Source organism: Lycium barbarum, chromosome 6, assembly GCF_019175385.1.
Source record: "Lycium barbarum isolate Lr01 chromosome 6, ASM1917538v2, whole genome shotgun sequence".
NCBI classification, from domain to species: domain Eukaryota; kingdom Viridiplantae; phylum Streptophyta; class Magnoliopsida; order Solanales; family Solanaceae; genus Lycium; species Lycium barbarum.
Window position 1 is genome coordinate 109710108 of NC_083342.1, and position 23485 is coordinate 109733592.

Here is a 23485-nt window from a genome sequence, read left to right on the forward strand (position 1 = left end):
CTAGTAGCTAGTGCCTTTTAACTCAAACTAAAAAGGCCCTTTAACTCTTCATATATTTAAATTTGATTTCATGCTCACTATAGTTATAAGTGCAGATTTTAAAAACATAAATGGTTAAAATATGGCTAACACCCGCCGACAAATATCCCTCACATAAAAAAAGGGATCTGATTAATTATGTCCGTAAAATCAAGTTAATTATGTCTTCAAATTAGGTCATGAAGCACGACTCGCCTTGTGTTATCATGAATATCCCTCCTTATTAGTCTGCTAAACTATTTTAAGCTGATAAGTGCCCTCATCAGTTGGAGTTTGGAAAGTTTGAAAGGAACGTAACTCCACGTTACGCGAACAACAGCATATAATTTGAAAAGCTCTCTCAACTATCAAATTCTTAGTTTGTTACATTAACTTTTCATATTAAGTTCTCTATGCATTGACATTGTAATTTTTATAAAATGACTATCACTTCACTTGAAAGGTATAATTACACTTAATAAGCGGAATTAGCTAGTAATATGAAAAATAACCATGGGAAGTAAACTTTTACGGAAAGTTAAATTACACTGATAGTGTAAAAGTTTTATTGTACCATCAGTGGATAAAATTTATTTAAATCCTTTTATTTATATCATTTTGGCCATATCATCCCCTTTCTATAAATGAAAGAATATATAAAGGAAGATTCTAGAATCGGATGGGATTATTCTAAAGTCTCGGAATAATGGTTTTAGCCTATTTAATTAAATCAGTCAAATCATTTTATTCAGTGGATCAATATCGTAATGCTGATTGGAACCACCAGGAAAAACTGATTTTGAGGACCTAAAGGTTAAAATATTTGGCGCTTCAAGAAAAAAGTATATTTTTTCCTGTAAAAGGGAGATACGTACAAGCAAGTGCATATAGCATTAGTGGCCATGCATCACCATGCAAGCAAAATTCTTTAGTGCTGTACAGCTTAGGGTTTGATGTGGATCTTTGATCAGGAAGCTCCTTTGTGCAACTTGACGGGTGGACCGATTATTAAATTGTTTTAGGTTATATATACACACACACACATTTACAGTATAAAATTTTTGTTTAAAATATATATTGTTGTAGTTTAACATGTTAATTATAGGTGGTCAGTTGCTATTCTTATCAAGCTTCTAATTGAAACTTATTACATAAAAGTTATCAGCAATGACTAATTTATAAGTGACCTAACCGTGTAAAGATCTTGTCACCGCTAGTGCATAGAATTTCATCTCTATTTTAAGTTTAGAGTTTAACTAATATAATCGTGGAGGTAGAAGACCTATGGATCATAAACTTCTTTTCCTGTAGAAGAAACAATTGACGGTATTTGGGGAATAAGAAAACTAAATATTATGCCAACAACCACAGTAATTAAAAGGATGGAAGCGCTATTCCGTTCGGTCATACGCACATCAACTGAATCATCCACAACGAATTAAAAATAATACTCGAAAAGGGACTGCGAGTCACCTTCTTAGAGCAATATTCTATTCTTCAAGAGAATAATGACCAAAAGACCTAACCTTTTCACAGTATCAGCAGATCACCTTTATCTGATATAAATGTATCATCTTATTTATAAGATTAGTTTCTTCACTTTTATGGAGGGTTACCGGTAGATATCTTTTGAGTATTTTTCTCATAGTGTATATAAGTGAAAACACTTAAAGTTATTCATATTTGAGATACAGAACTAGTAGACAAACATGAAGAAGTATCACAAAATTAAATATGAGTCATGTTCGTTTAGATATGAACGAGAACGACATATGTATAATTTGGTTCATGCTATCATAGATCATATTTTAGCAGAGAGTTAGAAAGAGGTAACACGTTGTTGTCTTGTTGATAGTCCAGGTCCAGTGCCAAGTTGTCATAGCCGCATTTATCCGGCCCAAACACGTAGCCCAAATGCGTCAATCACTGTAAGGAATTTTAGTAGTGTTACTATCTGTATCTGCTATTGACATGTTGGACTTGGACATTTGTGAAATTATGATGGAAGAACTAGTTGAGACGTATAAAACAATCTTACATAATTATGCCAGATGCATGAAGAATAACCAATTTCCGACTTCTTGGACTTCGCTTTTTCAATCTGATGATTGCGGTTTAATTAGTTTTGGTGTCAGCTGTAAGCTCGAATAGATATAGTCAATTTATAATTCTATTAGATTCCTTTCCTCAATTTAATCAGAACTTTTACCAAATGAATTTCACAAAAAGTTTTAATAGTTACTGTTTGGTTACTGTATAGAATAATCAATTTTTAGTAGATAGTAATGTTCTCATAAATCGATTAACTCTCAAATGATTTTGTTAATCCCTTTATCTAAAAACAATCAGAATCAGTTAAAATTTCCAAACCAAATTGGGAAATAGGATAACAATTCAGAAGAAACTTAGTTTAAAGTTAATAAAATTGAATAATGAAGAAGAAAAGGAGGAGGAAGCACTAAGCACTTAATTAAGGGGTTTAGTTACTTGTGTTGGAGATTCCGCTAGATATTACTCATATAAATGCACATTTCCTTTTCTATGATTCCATAAAGAAAAATGTTCAATCAACTGCCAATTAATCAAGTTTGATTAATTTATATCTTTTTTTTTCTTGGACGGATGACCCTCTTGGCACCGTCTGGCTCGTATTTTCCTTTTTGATTGACTTTTTTCGAGCGGGTGACCCTCTTGGCACCGCCTGGCTCGTATGACCCTTTTGTAGCCTTCATGACTAGATTGTGCAACATTTGTGGCGCTTTGTTCTTTTGTAGCCCTCTTGGCTCGATTGTGCCGCCCTTGTGGTGCTTTATCCTTTGTATCCCTCTTGGCTAGATCGTACCGCCCTTGTGGCGCATTGTCTTTAAATCGGCCCTTTTGGTTTGGTTGTGCTGCCCTTGTGGCGGTTCGAAGCTACTGCAAAATCTAAAAATAAACTTATCAGTAGACAAATGCAATGTAATTAGTTGGAAAGTCTTAAAGGTGGATAATCCAACTTAAAATAGCAACAAAATAATTTAAATGACTTTTCATTATTATTGGATAGCGTTTCACTTTGGTGACTAGTGTCTCATTTGTTGGTTAGCGTTTTATTTCAGTGACTAGCGTTTCATTTTATCGAGTAGCGTTTCACTATAGTGACTAGCGTTTCGTTTTATCAGATAGCGTTTTCACTATGGTGACTAGCGTTTCGTTTTGTATGAATGAATGGCCCTCTTGGCATGCAAATGTTTGAATGAATGAATGACCCTCTCGGCAATGTTCGTATGAACGAATGGCCCTCTCAGCAATGTTTGTGTGAATGAATGGCTCTCTTGGCATGCAAGTGTTTGAATGAATGGCCCTTTTGGCATGAAAACATTTGAAATGAATGGCAGATACACATGTCCCTTTCTAAGTTAGACAAGCAAGTACACGTCCCTTCCTAAGGTGGACGAGCAAGTATATCCCTTTCTAAGGTGGACAAGCACTTATAGGTCTCTTTTTAAGGTGGACGAGCAAGTATATCCCTTTCTAAGGTGGACAAGCACTTATAGGTCTCTTTTTAAGGTGGACGAGCAAGTATGTCCCTTTCTAAGGTGGACAAGTAAATACGTTTAAAGTAAGCATGTCCCTTTCTAAGGTGGACAAGTAAATACGTTACTATTATGGTAAGCATATCCCTTTCTAAGGTGGACAAGTAAATACATTTATAGTAAGCATCCCACATGCGGGTAAACAAGTAATAAATCTCTCTTTCGGGCAGACAAGTAGTAAATCCCACTTCCGGGTAAAAAATAAATTGTGATACTGAAAACCACGTGTTCGACATGGTTTATGATTCCTCTGAGACTTGTTGATGTGGGTGGTCAAATGCGATCTTTTGAAGATTTAGACCCCGCATCGCTTTCGTTTTTGCCTTCGATCATATAACAATTACTTTGATGTCTCTCTGCATTTTGAATTGTATTACCAAAGTCCATTCTGATACTCGTACGACCTGTACTCGTAGAAAATGATTAATAGATACGTTATCGCTTTGCTAGCGACCGTAGTTAAAACAAACTTAAGAAAAAGCTTGTAAAAATATTAATGGCATATGCAAAACCACCGAACATCCTTTGCTTGTTGTAGAGGCTGGCCACGCTTTCCGTTGATTAATTTATATCTCATAATATAAAATGAGTTACATTATTTTTGTTATATAAAAAGACCATTGTATGCTACTCAAATTAGTAAGTGGTTCGGCTATAGAAATCAAATATTATTTCCATTTTATTTGGAATTTGCGAATTTGGAGTTGAAGATAAAGTTGTATTTGTTTATAGTTTTTGCAAAGAATGTTTGGTTATTTGAACTTTGAATGTTGAAGGTGAAAAAAACAAAAACAAAAAAAAAAAGTTAAAACAGGATTTTAGATATTTTTTAAATCTCAAATAAAGTGAATTTTTTTTTTTTAAAAAAAGAGAATAATTCTAGTGGCCAAACCATTAATTTATTAGTTAGAGAGAGAGAGAGCGCAAAAGAACCTAGATAAACTATAGCTTAGAGTGGATAATTATGAACTGGTCTGTTGCTTCCAAAATAATAGTCCTTCCAATAGGAGTAAACCAAAGAAGAAAAACTGGAGAAACCGAAAATTCAATTAATAGATTTAGATAGAATCAGTGTTAGATTGAACTGAATTAAAAGGGGGGAAATGGCTAATTTGTATGTAAAAGCAGTGCCACCAGCGGATCTGAACAGGAATACAGACTGGTTCATGTATCCTGGTGTATGGACAACATATATACTCATCCTCTTCTGCTCATGGGTTCTTGTTCTTTCCATTTTTGGTTGCTCTCCTGGCATGGCTTGGACCGTTGTTAATCTCTCTCATTTTCTTGTATGTTCTCTTCTAACCCACTACCTCTTTTGACTTATATGCCTTTTATGTGATGGGGTTTCTTTTAAGAGGTTTTGCTTCGACCTTTGTGTTGAAAGATTTGATCTTTATTTCAGAATTTGGATTGTTTTCCTGTAATTGAGTGGTTTAAGATTAACCCCTTTTGTGATTTTGATCTATTGGCTTCTCTGTTTTCATTTGAGTTTTTTTCCTCGTGTTGTAGGAGTAAGAGTACGTGAGTACTTTATGTTAAAGATTTGATCTTCCGGTCCAGGATTTTGATAATGGTTTAACATTCACCCATAGTAGGAGTAAGATTTAGTCTTGTATGTTCTCTTATAACCTAGCTATTTCAATTTATATGCCTTTTATGTCCTTCATTTGTTTTTTTAAGAGCTTTTGCTTCGATGGTTTATGTTGAAAGATTTGATCTTTCTTTCGGAATTTGGATTGTTTTCGTGATTTCGAGTAGTTTAAGATCAACCCCTTTTCTGGTTTCGATCCATAGGCGTCTCTGATTTTTCATTTAGGTTTTTTTCCCCTTGTGTTATAGGAGTTAGTAGCTTGTGAGTTCTTTATGTTGAAGATTTGATCTTTTGGTCCAGGATTTTGATTTCATTGGCAAAATTGAATGCCTTAAATTTCAACCATATTACTGTTTCCATTTATATGCCTCTAGGTCTTTCATTTGAGGTTTCTTTTTAAGAGCTTTTGCTTCGATTATTTATGTGAAAGATTTGATCTTTCTTTGTGGTTTCGAGCTATAGGCGTCTCTGTTGTTCATTTAAGGATTTTTTTTTTTTCCTTGTTGTTATGGGAGTAAGAGTATGTGAGTCTTTTATGTTAAAGATTTGATCTTTCAGTCCAGGATTTTGATAATGGTTTAAAATTCACCCATATTACGGTTTTGATTTGTATGCGTCTGTCTTTCATTTGTATTCATTATTGTTTCTCTAGAGATCTTGGTCTGGGTCCTGAGAATTTGAATGGGTTACGGTTGGCCCAAATTGTTTCTGATTTGGGACTTTTGAGCTAAGTACAAGGATTTTTGGTTTCAACTGAATGATATTCACTTCACTTTTAAGGGTTCTACAGACAACAACAACAACGACAACATACCCAATGAAATCCCACAAAGTGGAGTCTTGGGAGGGTAGAGTGTACGCAGACCTTACCCCTACTTGGGAGGTAGAAACTCACATCACTTTTAAGGTTTCTATCTAGATAAAATTTTAATCAAAGGAAGCAAACCAGGCAAAACATAGTTGGAATAAAGGGTGTACTCACCACTGGAATGAAGATCAGTTGTCAATGATCCAATTTAGAGTATACTCCTGATTAACTCCTTAAGAGAATGAGCGGACTTAAAATTGCTTAGTTATTTTGGGGCTTTTACACTTTTTGCTTTCGTTGTCTGTAAATCGTTTGCGTGCTTTTGAACTTAACCTTTCTTGCTTCACTGTTATAAAATGAATTCAATTTACTAAAAACCCTAGAAGTGAAAAAATGCCTTTTTTCTTGAACTTTTGCCAACTACGGAAACTGGGTAATGCTCTACAGAGGTGTGAAATGAGTGACCTATTAAGGAAACAGCTGATGAACGATTCAATATATTTGCAATGAATTGGCTTCATCAAAAAAAAAAAAATTACAATGAATTGGGTAAAGTATGCTTTTAAAATTCAACTTTCCAAATACTTTCCTATAATTTGGTCTCTGATTGGCTGCAGCATCTTTTTTATTTTTGCTACTGTTGAGACGAGGTTGATTGATTTATTTTGATATATTCTCGTGATTTATTCCCCCAAAAAAAAAAAAAATGATATCTTCACATGTGACTGAGTACGCTTCAACATGCAGGTCACATATCACTTCTTCCATTGGAAGAAAGGAACTCCATTTGCAGATGATCAGGGGATATACAATCAATTGACTTGGTGGGAGCAAATGGACAATGGGAAACAGCTCACTCGTAACAGAAAATTCTTAACTGTTGTGCCTGTGGTGCTGTAAGTTCATCTTTCTTTTCTGTTGACTTTTACAATTTGGTTTGGAAATGCTGAGATCGTTGTGACGTAACGTGCTAAGATAATGCTTGTTCTTCCTTTTTTCGTTTTTGGTGCAATAAGAGTGTTCGATGGTTAAACTTATGCTAGAATTTAATTTCTAAAGTTAATTAGTTTTCTGAGCTAAATGCACAAATTTTCTGCAATTTATGCCTCAGAAAGAATCTTTAACCAGAATGTTTCTTGTGAAAATTTCATGCTATGGCAGGCCTCTGCTTTCTTAATGAAATCTACCAGTTATTATTATCAACTCAGATAGAAGGACAAAAAAATATGAATTTAGAAGGCTTGTTAAAAGGAAAAAAAGGACATGGGTGGCATTATGATTGGGCTAGATGGATAGCCAGTTGTTATAAGCAGTTTTAATAAGCAAAGATATAGAGGTGTGTAAAACACTCTCAAGGGATTGAGAACTTTGACGAAGTAGCAAGTTAAACGAAAGACTAGAGTCAGTGGTGAGCATACATCATTTGAACAATGACGATCTGTTTGAACGCAGACACCCAGATTATGTATTCAAATTATCACATTCTTAGATTTTAGAGGTGCAATATGAAAGATAGTTTCAGAACCAAGGGGGTAAAACCATGTGCTCTTGCGTTGGAGATGTATTCCTTTGAGGGAGGAGCTCTCTGCTTTTTCCTGTTTCCTTTCCCCCCCCCCCCCCCCCCCCCCCTTTCAAATTTGACGCTCTAATAACCTGCATGCTAACTGTGTTGCGCACACACACACTAGAAGAAGGGCATGTAGATGTTAACTTGAGTCTGACATTGATATTCCTCAGCACAACAACAAGCATTCAACTAATCATGAGTCTGACATTGATATTCCTCAGCACAACAACAAGCATTCAACTAATCCAGATATAAAAATAATTAGAAATTGAAAAATTTATCCCCGATACGCAGGTCTGAAACTGCTAATTGAAGTGTGAGATTCTTGGGCATGTAGATGTTAACTTGAGTACAACAACAACAACAACAAGCCCAGTATAATCCCACCATGTGGGGTCTGGGGAGAGTAGAGTGTACGCAGACCTAACCCCCACCTTGAAAGGTAGGGTGGCTGTTTCCAAAAGACCCTCGGCTCAAGAGAGGAGAACAAGAGAGGAAAAACAAGACAAAAGGTTAGATAGGACCAAGCATATCGAAAACAATATGAAAGCAAGGAATAACAAAAGCGAGAAAGTCATGGTAGAACAGTCCGGAAAGAAAGGAGCATTAACTACTATAGATAACTAAGATAACCAAAGTACAACGGCCCAACAAATATAAGCAGCAATCAAATGGCAATAAACAAATGAGCAAAACTACAACTACTATGGTGAAAGGATTAGCCACCTAGCCTTCTATCCTAATCTGAGTCCTCCACAACCTCCTATCTAAGGTCATGTCCTCGGTGAGCTGAAATTGTGCCATATCCTGTCTAATCACCTCTCCCCAATACTTCTTCAACTAAGATGTTAACTTGAGTCTGACATTGATATTCCTCAGCACAACGACAAGCATTCAACTAATCCAGATATAAAAATAATTAGAAATTGAAAATTTTATCCCCGATACGCAGGTCTGAGACTGCTAATTGCAGTGTGAGACTCTTAATATTTCCGAAATACTTCAAGAATTTATAACATTTACATCCATGTTTCTACATTAAGAGTCTTGACACTTTTCGAGGAAGAGTCACACTTAAGACACATATGTGGAGTACATATATATTTGGAAAGTATTCTCAAACAAAGGGTTCTACCTGTAAAAAATATAGAAAGCAACGTGCTCTATTTTTCTAGAGAAAGCAAGTTTAGAAACAAGTGAAAAAGAACCAGAGCAGGAGAAGAAGAAAACATTGAAGCAAATCTCTCTCCTAATAAACTCATTTAAATTCCTCAAAAAATACTCGTATTTAAGTTTTAAATTTCTTGGATCATTGCAATGAAACACCTACTGAATGAGCAATCAAGAAGTTCCAGAACCTCTCTTAATATCACTATACTTTTCTATACAATGATACTACAGGTTTTTTCCAGTATGTTAATGTTACTTGGCTATTAATATTGTGACACAACTACTTTTAATGGTTTATATAACTTTTGTTTTAATTGTATATGAATTTGTCAACTTCCGTCGTTTATTTTAGTGGCGAATTATTTGGATGTCACATTTCCTCAAATATGTTTGTATACACACTCATACACACATATATCCTGATTTTTGAAATTTATGGTGTCACACATCCAAAGCATGTGGGATACAAATTGCCAACTCCAGATGCATGGAACCTAATGCGAAGCCTGTGATGTTTCTCAACTTAATTCTTAGTATTCTGCGGGTAAAAGTACATGTTGAATGTAGTTAGCAAGGGCAATTTTTTGCAAGTATAAGCAGAGAAAATATGGAAGTTGCTTCTTTCCCCATGTAAGAAACCTACAGTCCACACTCAAGATGGTTTTAGCCCAAAATCTTGGTATTTGCTAGTTCAACAAATTGCGAAAGCCCAGTGAGAAGGATAACTTGAGGTTTAAGATTGAGTTGTTTAATGAGGCATATCAGGGATGCATTATGCAATCTGCTTTAGTTGTTTTTGTTTTTCCTCTTTTCTTTTCTACTGTATTGATGACATTTCACTTTGGAGATTTCTTAACCAAGTTGTTTGACTGACAGGTACTTGATAGCCTCACATACAACTGATTACCAACATCCAATGCTCTTGTTCAATACCATTGCTGTGACTGTGCTGGTTATTGCCAAGTTCCCCAGTATGCACAAGGTCCGAATCTTCGGAATTAATTCGGATCCATGAATGGTTCTTTTTATGTTTTCAGTTTGTGTCTTTCTTAAAAAATCTAAGCTTTCTCTGCGTAAAGCTCGTCTGTGTATAGAAGTCAGGACAGGAAAGAGTACTTGCTTCTTTAGTGCTAATGTTCTCTACAAGTGCTTCTCTAGATAGTGGAGCAATAAATGTAACAAGTTTTCTGTACAGTGCAATTTTACCCTGTAACGTTATATGAGATACTATAATTTAGTTCGATCCATGTTACTGTAATGTTTGGAGTAAAAACTAGTAAGGTGTATACGTCAACCCAAACTAAAATGATAGAGCAAATAATTTGTATAAACCAATTTAAATTCTTGCATAGTGACTCTGTGATTTTTTTTTTACACTATCAGCTTATGGAAACGACAAGCAACAAGTAATTTCTTTTGTAAGCGTGAAATAATAACTTAAAAGAAGATAGTGCATATGTCTTAATCGGTTACTTTGCTAATAGAGTAATAGTATAAGAATTTGCGTTCCCTCAATGTATATGATGAAATCATTTTTTATACGGTCGTAGCTCCCACAATAGTCGGGCATGTTAGGAATTGAAAGAAAAGGTAATTAAATTAAAAGAAAAGGAGTAGGTATCGGTTGTAGCAGGTAGATTCCTTTTTCTTTGAAAATTACAATTTGCCAAGTGGCGTTGTTAAATATTATTATTTCAATTGTAGACCAAAGCACTTGAATTGACTTCAATAATAGCTGATGGTCTCCCTTTAAATATTCTTTGCGAGCTATGGCTCTCACCAGTACTTGATAAATTTCCAGGAGAAATTAATCCATATCATTGAGCTTGATGGATGAACGATTGTAACTAAGTTAAGAGTTAGTAACTTAATATTGCCACATAACCAGCACCGGGCTGATTTAAGATAAGAGTTGAGCTCTATGGATTCAACCTTTACTGAACTCATTGTATTTTGAGAATTTTAAGTTGCAATTCATTTTATAAAAGTTATTTGCATTAATATTAGAACTTTTTGAATATTTCAAAAATAACATATTATATGACTAATCTAGCCAACAATTTTTACTTTCTTTATCCCACTAAATTAGGAATTGAATGCTATAGAATTATTTTTCCCTCTCTTCTCTCTCTTCTCAAATTAAATTATGAATTAAATGTTAGAATTTTTCTTTTCACTTTCTCTCTTAGAATTTTTCTTTTCACTTTCTCTCTCTTCCCACTTTTTCATAAATGCTAATACACCGCTAAATTAGGGATTGAATGATAGAACATCATACGTCCTCCGTCCCATATTAGTTGTCCACATTACTCTAAATATCTATCCTAAAATACTTGTCCATTCACAAAATCAAGATGGAATTAATTAAGTTTTTCCTACTTTGACCTTAACATTATTGTTTTTTAAAGTAACCAATATTAATTAGAATGCAATTAATTGGGAGATAAGGGTAATGTAGTAAAATACACTTTTATTTATGAATTCTTAAAGGACGTGTAAAGAAAAAAGTGGACAAGTAATATGAGACGGAGACAGCAGAAAGCATGTTCTTATTTTATTTTGATGGTATAAATACAATACAAGTAATATTTTTGAGAATATGGATAAATATGATTAATTAATACACAAAAAATTGATAAAACTTATGATTTATTCATGATATATTTATGACACAAAACATTTATACCAGAAAATATACCACAATTATGAAAAGCTTAAAAAAAGATATATGCGTATATATAATATATTTGTGATATATTCACCTTTTAAATTTAATTACAGTAATATATACTTGGAATATATTATCATTTTAAAATTAAAATATTTTAACATAAAAAATCATAATTAACCAAATTTTTACATGTTAAATGATATGTGTGTTATTCAAAAAAAAATTTAAAAAAAAAAAAAAAAAAAAAAAAAAAAGAGGAAGGTAATCGGCAGGATATTTTTTTTAAGAATTCATGATTCTCATGAGATAATTAAGGAACTAAGCTGCGAGACTTTAGGCTAAGGATGGGGCATCCGTTTTGGGTGGGATTATGCTATAAAAGGGATTTTTCTTGGCTACAAGCTGAGATAATAATTTTTATGTTAAAAATATCTAATGTGTATTTTTCATTATATTGTATGGTTATGAGAATTTCTCTTTTATTTTTTAGATTATGGATTCATACCTATTAATTATTGCAATTTCAATAAACTTTTACATATAAATACATGTTCTGCGTCGGAAGTACTAGGTTCAGATGTAGCCGTAGCTAGATAGTTGCATCCGCCCCGTAGTCATATTGGAGCCTGACTTAATCCGGATAGCGAGTTGCGGGGCCTATTTTGGGGCCAGAGCTCCCAACATGATTTTTTTCATTTCCAAGACTCGAACCTACGACCTCTAATTAAGGAGGTAAGGACCTCAACCATCTCACCACAAACCATGTTGGTTCCTAATACATCACTAAAGACCTTGGTGTGAAAAAAGAAAGGATCCTAATATTGCACGACGCCACCCTATATACAGCAGATGACCGAAAGTTCCTTACATAACTTTGCAACGTTATGAAGTGTCTGAAAATAGTTAACGTTCTAAACTAATGGTGTAAAGATCTTTTACGATAGTAAGTTAGTTGAAAATTACAGATAACTATATACGGAAAAGGCTCAAATATGCCATTGAACTATCGGAAATGGCTCATTTATACCACTCGTCAATAGTTTGGCTCATTTATGCCATCGAACTATAGGAAATGGCTCATTTATGCCATCGAACTATAGGAAATGGCTCATTTATGCCACTCATCAATAGTTTGACTCATTTATGCCATTACTCGTTACCAAAATGACTCATCCATGCCATTTTTCATTAACGCCGATTTTATAATACAAGATATGACACGTGGCCTCCAATTAGAGGTCTATGTCATTTAATTAAACCAGTCCAATTTTAATTATCAAATTAAGAAAAAATCCGACCCATACACCCTGACCACCCATAACTATAATCTAGTTGGAGGCCACGTGTCATAAATGGTATTGTAAAACCGATTTTACTGAAATATAGCATGGATGGGTCATTTTGGTAACAGATGATGACATAAATAAGTCAAACTATTGATAAGTGGCATAAATGAGTCATTTCCTATAGTTTGATGGCATAAATGAGCCATTTCTTATAGTTCGATGGCATAAATGAGCCAAACTATTGACGAGTGACATAAATGAGTCATTTCCGATAGTTTGATGGCATATTTGAGCCTTTTCCAAACTATATATTATTGTGAGAATAAATGGATTGATACATAATCTAGAAAAAGGTAAGTTATAATATGTTAATTATAGTCGATAAACTACATCGACAGTGTAAAGTTCGTAATTATTGCGTTGGTATATACAGAGTTTTACTTAGATCCATATATATTGCCCTTTTAACAGAAGAAACAAACGACATTATGTGCACCATAAAATAAAAGAGTATACGAGTGCTTCATTCTAAAAATTATAACAAATTAAATAGGTACATGATGAAAAGATGACAACTCATAGCAATAAAGAACTATTTGAATATTACAGTTTTAATTTCATATGTACATTGACACTGATTGTGTTAAAAATAATTCACTATCAATTGTCATGAAGCATAAAAACGATTAACCAACTTATTCAAACAAGAAAATATCATTTTCTTTTTTAATACAAATGTATAGTAGAGCCGTTAATTAATAAACCACCTCTTTGCACAATTGGGGGAAAAGAGAAGATCACAAGAGAGGAAACAACAAAAATGAAAATTGAAGATGTTTATCGACAAAGTCCATGAACAGAACACAATGTAGCTAATAATTAATTAGGCGGTGATTAAGGTAGTTATATGATCATATATAGGTACAGTACATACTAATACAGAAACCCTAGAAGCTGACTTTAAAAAAGCTAGCTTCCGTAATCTCAAAGTAATTAATCCTACAGCAAATTAACATACAATGGAACCAGATCTGCTGTCTTCTATGTTAGTACTAGTTCTAAACATCACCCAAACAAATTACTAGTAACAAAAGCACGTGAAAAAAAAAAATGGTACCCTAAAAAAGCACTTAAAAGTAGGATTTGTTCACATTATTGTTCCTTTAATTTACCAGGATCCTCCAGTACCACTTAACATCCCGTTCCAATATAATCCAGCACTTGCATTATTCTCCTGCCCCTTAGTTTGATGATGATTATGATGATCAGCTTCACTTGTACCTGATGAAAGTTGCTTTAATCCTCCTAAAGGGAACATTATTCTTGCACCTCCATTTTCTTGAACCCCACCATTTGAATAACTACTTAAGCCAGCTGGATGATGATCAGTACTACCAGCACTAGGCTTTAAATCTTGAAATGGAAATCCTGAAGTGTATAGAGCATTCAAATCTGGTGTTGGTGACGAGGAGATGAATGAAGTAAACCCTCTTGAGGCAATTCCTGTCCTGAGCAGCTCCAGAGCTGAAATTGGTGTGCTGCCTGATGTTGAACTTGATGATTAATGAAGACTATATATAATGAAGTAAATAAAAGTGCGCTCTTTTTAAAAGCCTAATTAATTTTTAAATGAGATGATCACACTTTAATATGGAATTAGAGCTTACAAAGGTCCTAAATTCAAGTCAATTGAAAGAAATCATGTGTTTGGTTCAAAAAGAAGATTAACTAGACCTGCACGTGAGAGGCCTTTTTGAAGATATAACTAAGTAAATATGTGCTCTCTCTAACATCTTAATTAATTTGTTAGATGAGGTGGCAACATACTTCAACAAAGACAGATAAATACCTAGATGATTGTTACCATTGTTGCTGCCATCCATCTTTGACAATCCAAGAAACTGAGAGACACCATGGAACATCTGATGATCGTGTGGCACAGTTTGAAACCCGAGGCTAAGATCTTGGCTAGTACTTCCAACAATAATCTTATTAGCGTTTTGATGATGATCTTGAACATGACTCAAATTAGGGTTCAGATCGGGGAGTTTCTGCGAAGAAGGTCTTTTGTTTTTTCTTGAGCCACCACCAACAGGAACATTCCTGAGAGTGCCACCTTCAGTCCAATACCTTCTACAAGTCTTGCAGAAGTATCTTGGTTGAGTCAGGCTGTAGTTGTTGTAGTAACAAAACTTTGTATTTGTTGAGTTACACCTTGGACAATTTACAGCTCCATCCTTTGCTGGCCTCACCTTCTTAGTCTCTGCACTCCTTGAACCTATTTCTGCACCCATTGATTTCCCTACTCCAATATCCTAAAAATTAACAAGTACAAACAAAAAAGGGGGGGAAACAAAAAGGAAAAAGGATCAATAGTATGCAAGAAGTATCTTAGCTAAACTGCCTAAACAATGACAAAGACCAAACTGGATAACATCTAACTTTGAAAATTAATTGAAGGAAAGTTAAAAGGCAAACAACAATAATAACGAAGAACACTTTTTTTCCATATGCTTTAATTATATGCTATCATGTGGAAAGTGGTAGAAAGAAAAAGTGCACTGCTTTGATGTGTAAAGAGAACGAACACTTTAATTTGAAAAAACAAAAAAGAGGAGGAAATTTGAACTTCAACATTTGTTAAGCAAATAATTAAGTACCTGCTAAAAAATAAATTTGTACTCACCTGAGTCCATTGAGTAGTATCCATAAATCCGAGAAGATTAAAAAAAAAAAAAAGGTAGAGAGAAAATTTGAGCTGGTTTGTCTGGAGCTGTGTCCTTAGTGCAAGAAAGAAAGAATGTTTTTGAGTTGTTTGTGTGTTGGCTTTAATGGGGTTAGCTTACTTTCCAGATGATGATAGAAAAAGAAAAGATGAGAGGAGATATGTGTTTGTTTTGACTACACACTTTAGAAATAACAAAACTTGTTTGTATCTCAACTTTTGTCCGGATTTCAAACGGGGGATAGAGTATTCAATCTATTTTTAAACCCTTTTGAGTGGAATTCTGAATGGATATGTTCTGTGGTGGGGTTAGTTTCTCCTTTTTGACCCTTTAATAGCTAGGGGGACTTTGATCCTTTTAATTTGTTTGGTTACCATTTCATTTTTAGTTATCATTTTCCCTCATTTTGACTAGAGTGGATTAATTAGCTGTCTTACACTGAATTCACAAATTAAAGTTGTACTTAGAAACAGGTCATGTATGCTAAACAACGTAATAGTCAGTGTAATATCATAAGTGGGGTCTGAAAATAGTGGTGCGTACGTAGTCTTACCTTTACCCTGTGAAGATAGAGAGGTTATTTCTAATAGACACATAAACCCTCGGCTCAAGTAGTTGCATATCAAAATCAAGATTATATTATAATTTTACCCCTATGCAGATTTTTTGGTGCTAGTGTTTTTAGCGCGACTGCGCATCAGCTTTGCTTCTTTGTAATTAGATATATAGGGTAAATAAAATTTTAAATATGTAATGATCTTAAACTTAATAAAATTGAAAGGAGGTTTATGATGGATTTAAGGAAATGACAAAACAGTGATTTGTCTCTTAGAGTTTGATCCATATTGTTATCCGATGCTATATGAGGTACAGAATAATACAACAACTTAGAGTACTATACAAACCAAACACCTGGATAAAAGAACTCTAAATTTTATACCATGATTATTTCATCTTATACCTCAAACCAAACGAGTCCTAAGATCTAGTTTATCTTATACTGTCAGGGTAAAGAACTGATATGTAATCTTATTGTTTGAATAATAACTACAAGTAACTGTCCTTAAATTGCTCGACTTTCTTGATAATCCCAATACATATACCAGATATTTTTGTTGTTTTTTCATGTCAGTATTCAGTACCCACATTTAAATGATTAAATTGAGCTTCGTGCCGGGAATCTGTCTTGACTGCAACATGTAACATGCATAAATCCATGCTTCTGTTTTATTGTGGAAAAAGGAAAAGGCTTCATTAGGATTTCACTTGAATATTTTTAAATGTCCCAAAGTGCCTTGTTGTTTGCCATCTTGTTAAAGTTGTTGATCTTATATTGAGAAAGCCACATCATTTATATATACTATGATGCAATTTTATTTTACTTGTCAAGCACTTTAAAATCATCTTTTGGCATATTTATTTGTCATTGCAACTTTTTGGGAACAACATTCCTTGCTAGTTGGGAAGATATATTTGATCAAATCTAAGTAACCCTCAGCTGGAAGATTCACCAACTACTGGATTATTTGTATGTTCATCACCTTTTGTCAGTTCTCTGCAACGTGTGAATATTATTATTGGTGACTACGTACTTAACGTGAAAATGCTTAAACTTTAACCTGCCCTAATCACTTTTCTCTTTTTGTCGTAAAGTAAATCACTTCATTCCTAAGTATGATATGATATCAATATAGCCTTTTCTGTGTTTCCCTTTACTAAAGCATTCTTCACTACCTTTAGAAATTATTCTGAAAAAGAAATTACGGTTTCGTTTCATACCAACCATATCGGTCCACCATATTTTGCTTTTGTTGATTTTTACTTGGATATGTGTCTCTCTGCTTTTAGTTTTGTTCTTTTCAATATATTTCCACTTTATGAATTCACACTTATTAAATACAGTTATCTATAGTCTATCGACATTTTTTTAATCTGAAAATGTACAAGACTTTTACACGATCACTGTATAAAAGTTTCTTACACGCGAAGATCATATCTCCTTCCCCACCTGGTTAGAGGCACCACGCCTGGCTAGAGCAAGATTGCTCACAACATGCCCAAAAAATTTACAGTGTCATAAAGAAGAGACATACGAAATATATTTAGCTAATTTACTTGATGATTTAATATCAAGATTCAGTTGAAATATTTCTTATTTGAAAAAAAGGGACGAAAAAAGAGAGGTATATATGAGAGAGGAGCCGACAACAGAATTGTAACGGGACCCTATTACTTTTGAAATTAGTGGAAGGTGATGTCACCATGGTGAATAATTCTTATAATATATTGATGGTGACACTTAGTCTTGGCCCCCACGTCCATTAGATTAATAATGAAGGGCCAAAATTCTCTCTCAAAAATCTCAGTGTGGAACAGTTTTCTCCAGAGAGGGTATTATTATTATTCCACGCATTTTTTGCTAAGACATAATGATGATCTCTTTAGCCTTTTCTTCAATTTGATTTGAAAAGGACCTAATGTAGAAAACCCAACCTGCCAGCACAAGCTTTTTAGTCAAAGTTTATTTGGAGCCACTGTTACTTGATTTTGAAACTATGTTCTCAACTTGAAATGACTGGCATTTTTAATCTTAAAAAGATATTTGTCTTCAGTAATTTCCATTTTCTGTTAACAGGTTACGTTGTTCACTTTTGTTGGACTTGATGTGTCGGGGCACAAATCGAGGCCACCTCAGTTGCTCTAGAATTAATCTTTCTTTGAAGAAATTGCATGCTAATCAGAATTTTACCCATCTATGACAAGTTAACCAGATAAAACCTTTTTTTTTTTTTTTTTTTTTGGTTGGAAAAAACTTGCATCAGTATATCTTATAGTATAACGTATAAATTTATATGTTGCTTTTTTTTTCTTCTTCTCAGGGAAGGGGAAAAGAAAGGTCTTAATTTGTTCCTCAAGGACTGATGTAAGGCAACAACTACTAATAAGCTTTATACTTATAGCCATGATATTTAATCTTTGTAATATACAAATATGAATCTTACCTATTAGTGTAGACAGTTTACTTGGAGTCTTGGACGAATGCAGGTTGAAGATCTAAAGCATTTCTATTTGGAGAGGTACTTGTACTTTGTTAATTAGTCAGAGCTCCAGAAATTACTTACTATATACTAAGTCAATCGGGCGTAGTTATGCTAACTCTGTAAATGCTCTACAATTTGCTTCCATTCAGATGTTTTCTAGGGAATAGGAGTATATATCATGATTCAGGTCTTCTGTTTTGAATTTTAACTCATAGGTTCAGCTGCTAATTGAATTTCGCCTGGATAAACGTTGCAACCATTCAGGTATATTTCGTTTACAGAAACTTGCAGGAAATAACGAATCCAGAGAAGATCAGATGTCATTGATGTGTCAATTTCCTGACCCTGAGTGATCTATATGCATTTTTTCTGAGGTATGCCTCGTCTCTGCTATTTTCGTGATAGTACATTTTCATAAAGTTGCTCCATCTAAACCTTCCTGTCACCTTTAGCTAGTTCAAGAGGTAATAGAATATCCATGTACCAACCTCAGTTTCTGGTTTTAACTTGCACTGAAAGCTCCAACTGCAAACCAACCAACTACTATATCTATACGCTTAAGTATCATTCATGCGTGGATTTCTGATTACACTCGGAGCTTCTTGTGCATATGTTTAAAGAGGCAACAACATTTTCACTGTTGCATGTTGAAGCATCCTGTTAATATATATATCCATAAAAGGTACATTACAACAGCTTAAAATACATTTACCGTGTAAAATTTCTACATTGTCAGTGCATATAAGTTAAATCCATCAATTTCGGTCCCTGTGAAATATATTATCAGCAGAAGAGGCTAGCAAGACTGACGATGAAAGCCAGTTATTTAAAAGATGGAACGACACTTTCAGTTCAAGTTGTATATGAAAGTGCTCAAAGATTGACATTGCTTCAGATTACCATGGCTTCATGAACCGGTCATCAGATGCCTTGAACGTGTAAGATATTGATCCCTCTACAACTAACGATGGTATCATCTGACATATCAAAGATGAAATATAACAAATGATGGTATCATCTTGCAAGAGTTACACTAGCAACTTGTTAGATGTCAGAGCCCTCACCAGCACTGGTATATATATTGAAATGAATCTCCTTGATACTATTGACGTATGTGTGAAAGGAACAATTTCTTTTGTCTTTACAGAGTGAAAAAATCAGCAATTGACAGTAATATGATCTACCATCACATTGTGGATTGATGACAGCATTATGGGAGATACGAAATTCAAGTGTTTCAATTTTTCTCCTGTGAGCATTCAATTAATAAATCAGTCACACTTTTGCATACCTATGTGCCAGAGACCCTTAGTTTTCTTTTCTAGCTGTTTCTTTTTGAGCTGCTAGTCTTGATGTGGACTATGCTAACCTGTGTTTTGATCCATGATACTGCAACAGGATCATTCTTATCTCAACCTTTCCCACACTTCTCTAACATGTAGGACTCCTATTTTAGTTCAGCATAAGAGGAATCAAGGGAGAATTAAGATTAAAGTAGAAAAGTTTCAAGCAAAAGCAAAGCAAATACTCCTACTCCTTATAAGCTCGAGCTAATTATCGCAAGTGCACAGATCACTGAAAATATATTCAAAAGGTCATCTAAGAATCATATGAGATATAAGCTGATTTTATCCCTCTGCATGGTAAAAATGTTTCCTCTGCTGGTGTCTCCTGAAAAAATCATAGTCACAGAACATTTGAGGTCATTGCCCCGTAATTCACAAACCATGTCTTCTGTTATTCAATCGACAAAAGTCCATTGTCTTTACATGCTAGACGTGACTCCTTTTCTAATTTTCTTTCAAGACTAGTAACAGTGTTTGTGGTGAAATTTCTTATCCATCCTAGTGTTTCTCTTCTAGGAAGATATGTTTTCTAATCTCCTTAGTTAACTTCCCGCCCTTTCAAAAACTGCATGCCTGACAAGGCACATTAATTCTGGTCTTGAAAGCCTTATCCAACTATAGTGAAACAATAATAAATGAAAAAACACAAGACTGTGAATGCACCAACACAGAGAACACCCTGTGACACTCAACCAGCCAAAAACTAGTGTCTACTAATCAACTAACCAATCTTATCCACTGATTCTAGAGAATCTTTAATGCTAATATGCTACCAATTCATCATACAAGCTTCTCATCTAAAGGTGTGGTTCCTAATTGCATGAAGTAATTAGGTTCTAGCATTCCGGACTAGAAACTGAATGGTTGGTGGAACAGTTGAGGTCATTCCTCATATATCATCAGAGTGATGAATGTCGCAAAAGATGACAACGTTGCAACCATATATATCTCACCCCTAAAGCATATATATCTCACCCCTAAAGCATATATATTTGGGTAGTATACACGCTTATCTGGGGTCCAATTCTGATCATAGAACCTACTGAAAATTTTATTAAGCAGGAATAGTTGTTGCATAATAGCTTATTAAACTCAACAAGGCTCATAAAATATCAAATGTAGAGGTAAAACCACTTAGGATCCTTTGGGAGCAAAGAAGTCATGGATGAGTGCAAGCAGACAAGAGATAAGCTTCATGACTGAAGTGACATGAATTGTCTTTTAACAGAGGAACAAATCAACCAACAAGCTGCTAAATCAAGAATGTACCAATCTCAACAAGTCTAAGCTTTGCGCTGCGGCTACATGATTTTCAACAGAAGTTACTGATTATGAGGATACTTTCAGCACATGGAGATGAGGAAGGTTAAACCATGGTTAGAAGTCATTAATGAAACATGTTCTCCAACAATATCTCAAAACCAGCAAGAAATTCAAAATCCGCCGTGAATAGCAGATTAATTTGCAAAGTGAAAACCACAACCAATAACAGTAGTAGCTCATAATAGATTCTCCAAAATGGAACAATACTAACTGAACATACAAAATCTGGTTACCAAAAAACCAAAATACAACAACAACATACCCAGTGAAGTCCCACAATGTGGGGTCTGGAGAAGGTAGGGAGGTTGTTTCCGAAAGACCCTCAACTCAAGAAAAAGCATGGCAAAAACAAGTCAGATAAGGACAATCCATTCAAAGCAATATGAAAATGAAAATGACAAAGTGAAAAAGCCACGATAAAGCAATCTGGAGAAAAAAAAAAAAGGAGTAGTAGCTAAACACAGATAATAAGATAGTCGAAGTACAAAAAACAACAAATAGTAGTAGAAATCAAAGGACAAGACACTATAAGGCAAAACTGCGACTACTAGTACAAAAGGATAAGCGGGACTACCTAATAGCCAAAATGTATTTAAAAAATGTAATCTCTTACAAGTGAGATTAAGCAGTCCCTTTCATGTAATTCTATCGCTCAGGTTCACACATGGGCCAACCCCCAGTCCCCCAGCATATATGTTAAACTGCATTTAAACCTTACAAAAGAGGATACTTATCCAACATTGGAGCAGTGGAATCAAGAGAATCTTAAGTGTTGGTATGAACAGTCTGAATTTGACCACATAAAGAAGAAGAAAAGAAAGACAAGAGCAATTGAAAAACAATGAAATGGACTTTGATCTAGGCTAAATACATCCATTAGCTGATAACATACAAAAACCATGATTAATTAGCTATTATATCCCCATAAAGCAGCTTTCTTTTACCATAATTAAACTCAGGCCAATTGATGACTCCCATTTCCATGCCATAAATTAGGGCTTGAAGATCCTTTCCTTCTTTTTTTTTTTTTCTCTGATAGATAGCACAAATTGTTAAAGAAACAACAAGCTTCTAACACCCAAAAAAAAAAAAAGAACTTTACGTCTTCAGATTTATTCTATTTTGACACAATTCACTAAACCATGCCAGACATTACCTGTACGGCTACACCATTATTTACAAGCAAACCACCCCCCCCCCCCCCCCCCCAAAAAAAAAAAAAAAACACTTTGGTTTCTCATCTTTTCATATGTAGCAAAAGATAAGTAAATCAAGAAGAAGGAAGCTTAATGGTGACAGAAGAGTCATCATGAGATATGGGTTTAGTAGCGAGCATAATAGGGCGGTGGTCCTTGGCGTCATGCTCATCCTCATCATCATATTCAGTGCTGAGGTTGATGCAGGAACAGCGTTCAAGTGAGGCGAAGAACGCTGAGGCAACGCTGGTCCCGAACCAATTAGCCATCCGATCTAACTTGTCGCACGACAAGAACCCAGGATTCTGATCCTCTGATTGATTCCGCAACATTTGTGTTTGCCTTTTTTTTGTCTTTGTAAATTCTATGCTGACGAAAATATATACAGAGGCTATTGAAAACTTTTATTTATGGAGTAACTAATACGGAAAGTCCAAACGAGAGAATACGTAGCGTTGATGTTGCTGTCCTGCCTGTTAAGAGGACCTTTTTTCCGTGAGCTTTACTTTTACTAAATTACACTAAACACCTCTATTATATAAATTAATTACAAATACACCTATTATATTTTTGATATTATAAACTTGATGTTCTTGCAATAAAAATTCTACACAAATATTATATCTCATTAAAAAGGGCTGAATATACCGCTGTACTATCGAAAAAGAACCAAATATACTCCTAATTATACTTTGGGTTCAAATATATCTTTGCTATAATACATTATCACAAATATAATCCTCATTTTAACAGAAAGACAATGTCATCATTTTATTGGTCTATTTTAAATTATCTCTTAATTAATAAAAATTAAACCTTTAACCCAATATCTAATTAAAAGACCATATCCATACCTAATATCCTATTATAACAGTCCTATCAGGAGAGGTTGATCATTCTCCAGGGACCAGAATTTGAACACTTCTCGTCGGACATTTTCTAGAACTTCTGGGTGAGAATCCAAAAGTATTGATGGGCACAAAAAAAGAAGACGTAGTAGCATCTCGAGCTGCAAAGAGGAAATCGAATAAGAAACCCCCCAAGTTCTTTATTGGTATATTCAAATGGCTTTTGATTTTTGTTATTCTTTACTCCACTTTTTCTTTGAAAGCTTCTTGCATCCAGTAATCTATTAAGTAAATTGTCTCTCCGCCTTTCTCAATT

At 34.4% G+C, this 23485-nt stretch overlaps 2 protein-coding genes across 2 annotated transcripts; one reads left to right on the forward strand and one right to left on the reverse strand.

Annotated features, from left to right (window-relative positions):
- Positions 1 to 4503: 4503 nt before the first annotated feature.
- On the forward strand, positions 4504 to 9977 carry LOC132645418 (uncharacterized). The gene is made up of 3 exons (XM_060362387.1): positions 4504 to 4882; positions 6743 to 6891; positions 9609 to 9977. The coding sequence occupies exons 1-3, from the start codon at positions 4697 to 4699 to the stop codon at positions 9745 to 9747; spliced, it is 474 nt and encodes a 157-aa protein (XP_060218370.1). The 5' UTR covers positions 4504 to 4696; the 3' UTR covers positions 9748 to 9977.
- A 3548-nt stretch (positions 9978 to 13525) lies between these two features.
- Positions 13526 to 15671, reverse strand: LOC132645422 (dof zinc finger protein DOF2.5-like). Its single transcript, XM_060362398.1, has 3 exons — positions 15376 to 15671; positions 14539 to 15004; positions 13526 to 14231 (listed from the first exon to the last, which is right to left on the reverse strand). The coding sequence occupies exons 1-3, from the start codon at positions 15397 to 15399 to the stop codon at positions 13858 to 13860; spliced, it is 864 nt and encodes a 287-aa protein (XP_060218381.1). The 5' UTR covers positions 15400 to 15671; the 3' UTR covers positions 13526 to 13857.
- Between the last annotated feature and the right edge of the window lie 7814 nt (positions 15672 to 23485).

Excerpts from the sequence above, each read along its gene's own strand:
- LOC132645418 (XM_060362387.1), top strand. The coding sequence starts at position 4,697 with ATGGCTAATTTGTATGTAAAAGCAGTGCCACCAGCGGATCTGAACAGG. Across the intron at positions 4,883-6,742 it reads TTAATCTCTCTCATTTTCTT|GTCACATATCACTTCTTCCA; the intron begins GTATGTTCTCTT and ends TTCAACATGCAG. Across the intron at positions 6,892-9,608 it reads ACTGTTGTGCCTGTGGTGCT|GTACTTGATAGCCTCACATA; the intron begins GTAAGTTCATCT and ends TTTGACTGACAG.
- LOC132645422 (XM_060362398.1), bottom strand. The coding sequence starts at position 15,399 with ATGGATACTACTCAATGGACTCAG. Across the intron at positions 15,005-15,375 it reads ATACTACTCAATGGACTCAG|GATATTGGAGTAGGGAAATC; the intron begins GTGAGTACAAAT and ends GTTAATTTTTAG. Across the intron at positions 14,232-14,538 it reads CAATGGTAACAATCATCTAG|GCAGCACACCAATTTCAGCT; the intron begins GTATTTATCTGT and ends GTTCAACATCAG.